Source organism: Epinephelus moara, chromosome 22 (assembly GCF_006386435.1).
Source record: "Epinephelus moara isolate mb chromosome 22, YSFRI_EMoa_1.0, whole genome shotgun sequence".
NCBI lineage: Eukaryota > Metazoa > Chordata > Actinopteri > Perciformes > Serranidae > Epinephelus > Epinephelus moara.
In genome coordinates, this window is record NC_065527.1 from 26,137,258 (window position 1) to 26,147,906 (window position 10,649).

At 42.7% G+C, this 10,649-nt stretch overlaps 1 protein-coding gene across 1 annotated transcript in view; it reads right to left on the reverse strand.

The window, feature by feature from the left end:
* Positions 1 to 7,312, reverse strand: part of atp1a3a (ATPase Na+/K+ transporting subunit alpha 3a) — a 32,606-nt gene extending 25,294 nt beyond the window's left edge. Inside the window, exons 1-2 of the mRNA XM_050034289.1 lie at positions 7,173 to 7,312; positions 6,920 to 7,030 (exon numbers count right to left, since the gene is read on the reverse strand). Coding sequence (XP_049890246.1) covers positions 6,920 to 6,925 — 6 coding nt within the window. The 5' untranslated portion in view covers positions 6,926 to 7,030; positions 7,173 to 7,312. The remainder of the gene's footprint in view (positions 1 to 6,919; positions 7,031 to 7,172) is intronic.
* Between the last annotated feature and the right edge of the window lie 3,337 nt (positions 7,313 to 10,649).

A 10,649-nucleotide genomic window follows, 5' to 3' on the forward strand; every position in this document is an offset into this window, starting at 1 on the left:
AAGTAAACTGTAACAGCAGCTCCATACTATAAAACCTGGGTAAAACAGTCACCAACTGGCACTGAATCATCCAGCATTTAGCCATGTTCAGCCTGTTTATAAACTACACTTAATGATGTTCTAGTGACCAAAATGTCACAACTCTAACTCAGAATTTCTGAATGGTAGATCTTGCCAATGTGTATTGCCTCCAGTAGAGTTCAGTAGCTCTGGTGGTGCCACAGTGGATCATGGTAACCACACACGCACAAAGAAATGGATTATCACACAGATCAGTGAACTGACCGACCTAGAAAATACTGATGGACTGACAAGCACACACACACACACACACACACACACACACACACACACACGCAGTCAGAGGGGTCCTACACTACATCATCTATCCCTCCCTCCACCCTCCCACTTTGTTTACATTCTCCTCCCTCCGGGCTGCCCATCTGTTTCTCTGCTCTCTTCTACTCTGATCTACTCATCTGTACCAAGGTTTAATCAAGAGGAGGCAGTCTGAGCCACACTTGTGATGACGACGCTGTGTTTTAACTCAGTACATGTGTTTCCAGGGACAAATGCAGATGTAATCCACAGTGAGATAAGCCATCAGTTTGATTTGTTTTTGTATTTGAACAGTGGAATCTTGAGTGGCTGTCAGCATACATAAAAAAATAAGACCAGAGATTTTGTGCTGTTTCCCACCATTTAGCAGTGTGTCACCTCCCGCAGCGCAGCATGTCTGAGAGTGTGATAGAAAATGGCAGTTGTTGACAGAATCAGACTGACAGCGTCTACTTCCAATGGGTTGATAGATGGGGGATGTGAGGTTTCCTAGCAACATCCAATCCGCTGTGCCCATCTAAATAATTGAAATCAACTGTGGGGGAGGGGAGGGGAGGGGAGGGGGGTATTGGAATTTTTTAATGATGCACTTAACAAGAGGGTGTGTTATGTAATAGTGCTCTAATGTTTATGCAGATAAACTTATGTGTGCAGTGTATTCTGTTATCCTCTCTGCCATTCGCATATGGTGGTGTTGTAGAAGGCATGGAAAACTAGTTACCCTTGACACCTAAGTCACCCGGCAAACAGGAAGTGATGTCAAAGTGACCTCACAGTGCATCCCAGGAAATCCACAATGAACTAAACATCGAACTCAATCAGTGGCATTGGAAACCCCATCAGTGATTTGCAGTGGTATGGATCCAAGCTATTTTACACACACTCCCACACAGATGGAAACTACTAAGGGACACGAGGTTGAGAGGCAGTGTTGATGAAATATTGACAGACTGAGGCAGTTATGCAACAAGGTCCACGGCCATGAGAACATATGTGGTGTTGCAGTATAGAGTGTGGATACCCTACCCGAGCCTGACGGGACATGTGAAACCATTAGTTTAGTATGCTATTCTACTACTTTCAATGGCCCTTTTTACATAAATATTGTGCTATAGGGCCGCTATGAAGTCCCTTCTTTACACCGCCTTTGCATTTTAACACAGAACCAAACAACGGCAGCATCATGACACTCCAGTGTGTAGTTTTTGACAGCATGCTAGAATCCTGGAAGCTAAAGAGGCGTGACAAGTGTGACATGTAAAACAACAGCGTCAGCCTCTAGTGTGACATGTAACATTCACGTCAGCAGTGCTTCATAAACGATAGCATGTCTTAAAATTGAAATAACAATCAAAGCGTCACACCCATCCTGTTCATGGTCCTGTCCTGCAAGCTGTCCCTTTTAAACAGATGTCAATTTCGCACTATAAGTAACTCCGCTGCTGGCTTAAAGGCGAGACAACTCTGTCTCCCCATTCCGGGACTGTACCTTTTTCTTAAAAAGAAACGAGGCAGAATAGCACTGTGAAATTCATGCTTCCAACAGGCAGAGTAACATGGGCTTATAATTCAGCTTCAACCCAAGAAATTTAGCCCCATTTCTTGAACCACATAGCAATAAGATTACTATGCATGCACCTGCTTTGTGCCTGCATGCATTAATTTAAATGTAATTTGGATGGGGCATCGGTGGCTTAGTGGTAGAGCAGGTGCCCCATGTACAAGGCTGTTGCCGCAGCGGCCCGGGTTCAAGTCCAGCCTGTGGCCCTTTGCTACATGTCATTCCCCCTCTCTCCCCCCTTCACACTTAACTGTCCTATCAATTAAAGGCAAAAATGCCAAAAAAAAATGTAATTTGGATGCATTCTTATGTGATGCACTTTGAATTGCCTTTGTGCTTGAAAAATGATCTGCAATTCTCCAAAGCTGCATTAACATTAACTCTAACGAAGACACTCCCTATCGATTACTTTAGTCAGTAGGTAAAGGTATGCAGAGGTTTACTGTTCTGCCAAAAAAAAAAAGGTATTAAGTAGCCAGTCATTATGTACAGACTTGTCTGTAGTGTAACACAATGGCAATTGCAATAAATCTAGCTATTTTAAATATATATATATACTATGCTGGATTTTTCTAAAAACAAACAAACAATGTATAGAGTCATACAAAGGTAATCCCTCTCAATCATGACTTATGATCCACCAGACGTGGGTAGTGGTGTATTTATCTGCAGACACCCTGCCCTCTGCCTTTATTGTCTTATTTCCTCCTTATTTTGCTCTGATTGGGACGTCTAGGGGTGTGTAGCTGTGAGTCAGTTACAGTGTGCGGGTGAAGTCGGAGCTTTATGTAAAGGTAGCAACCAGGTAGTGTTGTCACGATACCAAAATCTTTGTTTCGGTACCAATACCAATATGAATTTCGATACTTTTCGATACTCTTCTGTACTTTTCCTAAGGAAAAGTCCTTTTGGATACAAACCGTTAGAACAATAAATAGTAGGGGTGTAACGGTACCAAAAAAATCATGGTTCGGTAAGTACCTCGGTACGGACGTCACGGTTTGGTTGCTCAAATGTTTCACTAAGTTGGTGTTGTCTCGTGTTGTCTCCCTTTGCGAGGCAGACTTTCTCTTGGGCCAGCTGCGAATGTTGATACAGGTGTTGTCATACACACCACTTGTGCAATCTGTGCTCCAATAGGAACAAGAAAGGCGTTTGTGTGCATAAATGAGTAAAATAAATTAACTAAATTAATGAATTGAATCAATTTCAAAGTACCGGTATTTTCCAAATGCAGTATAGTACCGTTTGGAATACTCTAGTACCGCGGTACTACGGTATACCGTGCAACACTACAACCAGGTAGCAGCAGCATGCATCCAAAAGGAAGAAATCGTGGAAACAGCCCCCCTCCATGTTTATGCTTGGTCCAGTTAGTTCTCAATTTAATCAAGAGTGGTTTTATATTCAAAATAAACATCTGTATTGTCAGTCAAATAAAGGCTTTTAGAACCAACCTATGATGAAACAGCTGAGAATTTCTTAGGAACTGCTCATTAAATGTGCATTATGCACTGAAAGGTGAAATCTGACTCATCCAAACACTGGCGCTCATTAATTTGCCACAGGAAATTTGCACAGCGTAAACCAACATCCCACAAAAAAACAGTAACTGGTTTCACTAATGGAACAACTTAATGCAACATAATGCAATCCAGTCATGTTGTTTTTCTGTGGATAGGAGTTTGACATATTTTTTACTGGTTAGTGTGCCGGCTGCAAGGCTATCACTCTATTGATGGTCTCCTTTACTTTTCAAAATGATAGCTGCTCAACCACTCGTGATGGATTATGAAGTTATTCAGAAGCGTAATTCACAGTATTGGGTGTTTAATATTGAGATGTATCTCTAGTGCATAAAGAACAGTTACACATCCTGGTGCATGATTCTTTGTGCTGATTTTAATGAGCTACAGTGAAGACAATTATTATCAAGACTGAAAAGGAGAAACTACAATGAAAAGACCTCTTTATATTGAGAGCTACTATATGAGGCATCAGCTCCATTATGCATGGATTAGACACCATTAATGAGAAGAGGTTTAGCCAAGCTGCCTGCCACACACACACACACACACACACACACACACACACAGCCACACCACACACCATTCATTCCCCACTGCGATTGGCCCTTCTCCTGACGCTTCCTCACCAAGTGCATTGTGGGATACCAGCAGATGCATTAATCCTCATATAGCTCTTTATATATCTATATATCTATATATATATATATCTCTGTCTGTATCTCAGTGTTCAGCATTCCACCCCCAGCCCCTGAAGCTCCACCATTGCTCCTTCCTCTGTGTCATCTCTGCACATAAGCAACATCCCAGGCATCTCTTTGTGGCATTCCTTCCCTCCTCCATCTTTTCCAGTATTCACCCTTCTCAAGGTGACTCACCACGAAGGCATCGCTTTCTAGCTCTCCTTCTCTCTACCTCCATCATTCAGTGTCAATCACTGAATCTTACTGTAGTCAGCTTTCCTCTGAACATGACCTCCCTGTGAGGCCTTCCGCACAGTGGCTGACCTTTGTTTCATCTTTGCCATCTATTCTTTCGCCCACCAACGAGATCATTGCCTCCTGCAACAACAGCTCCTGTCAATTGATCAGCATGGATCAAATGGCACCGGTTGCTGTGTCAACTGAGGCTCCCTCTGGTCTCCCCCACCCCCACAACTGCCCATTTCTCCCAAATCTCCTCTCACTCCACCCCCCCGAAAGGCACACATCCTCCACATAGGAGTTTCCACTCCCCCCATGCACACACACCACACACACACACACACACACACACACACACACAGACAAACACCCTGTCCTCCTCTCTGTGACGCAGTAGTCAGAGTTGCGTGGTGCGTGGTTTTTCCCTCCAGCAGTCAAGTGGACTGCATCACAAACCATGACAGAGCAGCACCATTTCCACAATCGGGCCTGACTGCTCGCTCATCCCGTTCCCCCAAACCCGGATGTAGAGCAGAGTAGAAACCACTGCCTATCATACTTCATTAGCACAGATGGACCATGACACCATGGTCCATCTACAGCTATGGTCCTACAGTACATATTTCTATTCTACATAAAAATGCAGCATGCTGCAGGAGATAATACATTTCATAAAGCCCTTTAAAGTATTACCTCACTGCTGAGTAGGGACAGGGAATAATGCCTTATAATAACACTACAGGGAAGTAACAGTCATTTTTCAGCAAGAATGACATCATGAAGTCTACATTTAGATGCTGGAACAGGATGTCCTTCATGACCTGACAGATCAGTGTTTTGTTGGGGCTGCTGGGGTAAAAGGAGAAGGTGGAGGTGTTGGCTGTGTCTACCCTTGTGGAGAACACGTTCCTTTGGGACCCATCCGTCGGCATTTATAGGAGTGGGAGGGTGGAGGGGTGGGGGTTGACCATCGCTGAGGAACCATTTTGACGCACTTGTCTGTGCCCATTTGGTACCCAGACCTAAGCTGCACCTACATCCTCACCAAGCCCAGCAGCGTCAATGACAGCGACACGACGCATCCTCGCATTATGTAATGTTTGAATGAAAATGCACCAAATGGTTGGCAGAAAAAAATGAGGAGAAATAAAGTCATAGCCTTCATCGTTTTGATTCCCAGCCCCCACCCACTTCCATTTCATTACTTCCAAATAACATTACAGATTCACGACTGTCAGTTAGCTCTGCTTTATTGTGAATAATTAACAAAACACATGTATTTGCTGATTAAGAGTTGCTGCAGTCAGACTGGGAGGAATGGCATGATACTCCGCAGTCGGGGCTGCGGTTTTCACCATCAGCAGGTTGCATATTCCCGTGCGTAATGGCGCGTTTCACCTGCATATCATCCACAAACTATTCCATTTCTGGCCGGTCTCGCTCGTGTCATTGTGCAGTGTGACTAATCGTGTATTTAGGAGCTGTGAATTCCCTCAATCGTCTGCAGCGGGTCCAGCTCCGGGTGCCAGATGTTCCGTCGGTGTAATCTCGTTTTTGGAAACCGGCGAACAAAGCAGCACATTTTCCAGCCACTACATAACCGATGCTTGTTAAAAACACATTAATCCCTTATTTCTGGTTAAGTTAAATGACGCTGGTCGGCACACTGGCCCCGGTCTCTTATTTGGTTCAGTTGCTCGTTACATTACTTTTGCGTTACAGCTCCGAAATCGCCAGGATGCTTCTCTGGCAGCTTAAAAATGAAGGTAACATATGTGTGTTTGCTGTGAATGAAGATGAAACCAAACCACGTAGATGTCAAATGGTTATGTTAATGATTAGTGATTAAAATTGAAGCTGTGTATCTCTGCCCCTGTCAAAGTACACTCCACTGCCTCTCATCCACTGAGGAACATTTATCAGAATTTGCAGGTGGCAAATGGCTGCTTGGTTGATCAACTTAATTGTGATGGGGTGATAGAAATAGTGACATTTTTTTTATTTTGTTGAGAGCTGTACAGACTACTGGGACTGAGGAGCGTTACTGTAACGCGTAACCACCCTGCACCGGTTCTGTCGCACCGACTGGACTCTGGATGCGGAGGACTGGTTCACTAATCTGGCGCATGTTCCTCAGAAAAAGAGGCTGTGTCCAGGCGAAAAACATCCCCTCCATTACCTGATAATCCTAGTCGTTATCATAAATTGCAACGCATTGATTTGATGTGCTAACCGACGTTAAGGGCAGACACCTAACGTAATCCCAAAGGCAATTACTGTTTGACAGAACGACATTGAATGCATCTTTGCGGTTTAAGCAGTTTGCCACATAACGTGAACAGGTAAGCAAGCTAAAACAAACCACAACGTTATATATCCAGGGTTCAATGTCATTCTAACATCATGCCTGTGCCTCCATACACTTTAACCCTTTCATTCACCGACACACTGACTAACCCTTACCGTCACCACATCCAGACTGTTACAGCTAACCATAACGTTAACACAACCAACATTTTAACTGCGTAATAACGTTAGCTAAAATCACAAAGGATAAATTTAGCCCTTACCCCCATTTCGGCGCAGTCAGTCGGGTCTCCTCAGATGATGAATCGCTTTTGGGCTTGATTCAACCAGAATAGCTGGCTTTAAGGCGGGGAGACAGGGCAGGAAACAGTCGTCTGATGATGAGAAGAAAAAAAATGTCTCCTCTCAGTTGACAGCCAACGTTATTGCTCTAACTTTACTGACACAAATTAATTAACTAGCTAACATAATATCCTAAAATATCATTTTTTTCAGGTGGAGCGGGCATATGGTAACCTGGCAAGGCAAAGTTTCATCGAACACCTCGGCGAAGCTGCACCCGGTTCAGATAATAATCGACAGGGTTTATTTTTTTGGCATGAAACGTTAAATGACACGCAGCCGATGGTGACACTTCACCAGCCTTCTCCCTGTGAGGCGCAAATGATGCCGTTGGAAAGTAGACCCGGACGGCAGGCTTCTTCTTCGGATGCTGTCTCCCTCCGCGGCTGTGCTCAGGTCGCCGCAGCACTCAGGGTTCCCAGGTTGTTACTCCGCGGTTGAAACCAACAAGGTAGTTTCATGCGTACACGTGCATAAGATGCGTTCACATGATACCGAATATGTTGATCAAATCATGTTCATCTTAGCCCGTAAGGCATAGATACTGTTTTGAAACAAGGAAAAGGAGAATAACTGATTAATGTGAGAGGATTTTATTAAGTTTGCCAAGTGAGTCCTGGGGTCCCCTCACTCAGAAAGAAATACATTAAATTAATATATTTAAAAGTGATGAAACAGAGAGACAGTAGACTGTGTGACATTGATGTTACCCACAGCAGTCAAGCAACACCACTTTGACAAACCACATGCAAATCTGCAGTAGCCTACACTGTGATATTTGAACTGGTAGCAACAATAATAACAGTTCATTGAGTGTACTGATGACTGTGATTCGCCAGTACTTATTTTGTATGATGGTGCATGGTTGCCTGTTGTAGCATAGCATCTCTAAAGCATGGTGTTGTCACTGGAGTTTCTTATTTTGATACAATTCCTTGAAAAATATCTATATTTAATGCTACTTTCGATACCATGGGGAAACATTGACATTGAGATCATAAGTTTAATTTTTTATTAAAAGATAAATATAACAAGACTACAACATGGCATCCACAAATTTTCTTCACTTGGTTAATGGCACAGAACAGCAGAATAACTGTAGTAAATGTTAACATTAAGATAGAGCAAGAAAGCACAGCTTGTGCCGTATCAATATTGTGTTGATCCTCTGTGCAGTTTGTATGCTGTTGCCTATACAAATTTCCATTAAGTCCACTGCAACCAGTATTCATGTGCTGAAATATTACTGACAGTAATTTGTGTTTGTTTGTGATAATGTCACTAAACAGACATTTATTTAAGAATACTCACCATGTAAACCAAAATAATAAAGTACATAAAACTTGTTTTTTTCCCACAGAGTCCCTTCATAAGACACATCCTAAAAATTATAGATAAACAGATGTTATTGTCCCTCGGTGGAAATTTGTTTTTGACTTCTCTCAAATACAGCAAAGGTTCATACAAACACATAACACAATACACCATTAACGTACAAATATACAGTGTACAAGCTACAATAGCGCATATATGCAGGTTGCAGAAATACATTAAGTGAGCACATTTTATAAAATAACTGTGCTCCCTTGTGCAATCACTCTGTGTTCAATACCTGTACGGCAAAAGGAATATAGATTCTTGCTGGTTCTTAGGACCCTAAGAATGGAAGCAGCTCAAGCTCTAAGTGTAATGAGTGTAAGGTATCTGCAATTGTAAGTTTGGCCTTCCTGCGCACAGCACTGTCAAATATATTAGTTAGTAATCCAGCCTCTAGCCCTGTTTTTGACCAAAGTCATTCACAAAATACACCAGAAAGATGTACGTATCCCTATCAGACAGATATAAATGATGTATGTGTGGAAGCTCCCATTATGTTGTAAAAGTTACTTTGTCTTAGCCTTGAGATGCATCATATTTCATATTAAGCTGTACAATTGTTCATTTTTATCACGTTACAACTGTAGAAATTCTAACTATTCAATTGGTTAAAGTAAGCATCTTCTCTCTGGGTTTTTGTTTAGTTGTCAGCAGCTGTTCAGACTTAAGCTTTTCTGTTGCTATGAAAAAGACTAAAACATGAACAAAGTGCACATCTGCATCATCAATGGCATCAGGGGAAAAGTGTGGCACATCCACACTATTCTCCACACGCACAAGATATAGCCTGCATTAGAATGGCCACATTTGTCAGACAGATGTGAGCAGCAGTGTGTTGCACAAAACATGGGATTGATTCATGCTGATGATTAAGAGTAGAAACTGAAGCAGAGTAGGGCTGAGGAGGAGATTAGAGAACAGAGAAATAATCAAAAAAACATGGAAAATGAAGAACAGAAAGAGTGATTCACAAAAGAATTTACTGACAAGAAATGAGGCCTAAGCCCCTTATTTCACTGGCATTACACTGGAATAAAGATTGTTCAATCAGTGCTAGTGTGGGGAATGAAAACCCTGGCCAAGACACACAGTAAAAGCGGCATAAACAGAAATCACATGGAAACAATGTGATGATCATGGTCGGTCAGAGCAAAGCTGCAGCTTCACTTGCTTTATTTCTGTATGCACCACCTGCTGTGGAAGATTAGACAATTATACTGCTGTTTTTAGAGCCTTCAAATGGAGCAGGAGGCTATGAATATTGTGCAGCTGCCATATCACATGCATGCACCCATCCCGCCTGAGGTGATTCAACAGTGATCAAATGAACGAGGAGGGAAACATACGATACTGAATAACAAATGAGCAAATGAGACAGTGATCAAGTGTGCAAATAACTGGTTGACATGTGTGCTTTGCTATGCAAATGTTTGTCTGTGAATGCCGTGAGACTGTGTGCAGGATCATCTGTATGTGAGTGCATGACTGTGACTCTGCTTTGAGGCAGCCACCGTGTTCAGATGGGATCAATACCCCTCTATTATAATTGAAGTGTGGCCTGGTTTCTGCGCTGCGTTGTCATCCCTCCAGCATGCACCATCAATCAAGTGTTTTTTTTCTAGCAAATTCTAAAACTGCGCTGGAAAAAAATGTGTCAATACTCACGCATCCTGCTTCAAAAAGTTATACTGGAAAGACATGACAACGGGAAAAGGTAAAGAGTAATGTAGCAGCCACATGGGCCATTTATGTATTAGCATGAAATACAGCTAATCAGGAAGCAAAAAAAGACACATCATATCTGTGCAAGTTAATTGGAAATAAACACAAAGCATAATACAGGAAGTATTTTTATCCTATCCAACTACACCTGCCAACTGTATCACCGCACAGAAGGAAGTGTGCATCTACTCATTGATGAGAGGCTCATGCTAGGGAGAGGGATGTAATTATTTATGGTGTCCTCCTCGACTGAGCTGTAAAGTTAGCTAGCTCACTGGTGCTAAAGGTGAGCTAGCAGTACATACACACTCCTTCTGTGTGATCATAAGGTTTCCCCCTAAGTTCATCTACCCAGATAGCACACATACATCTGGCCGACGTCGGCCTGAGGACTACACATCGGCCCTGAATTTATAACGTCTGACAAGCGTCGGCCGCATGGGCGGATATCTTTAAATTTAATACTCTTTTGTCCCAGCTCATCAAACGTCTCTGTTACGTCGGCTTTGGGTCGGCCCAGTGCCGTAGAATGTCTGCCCACATACGGAAGTC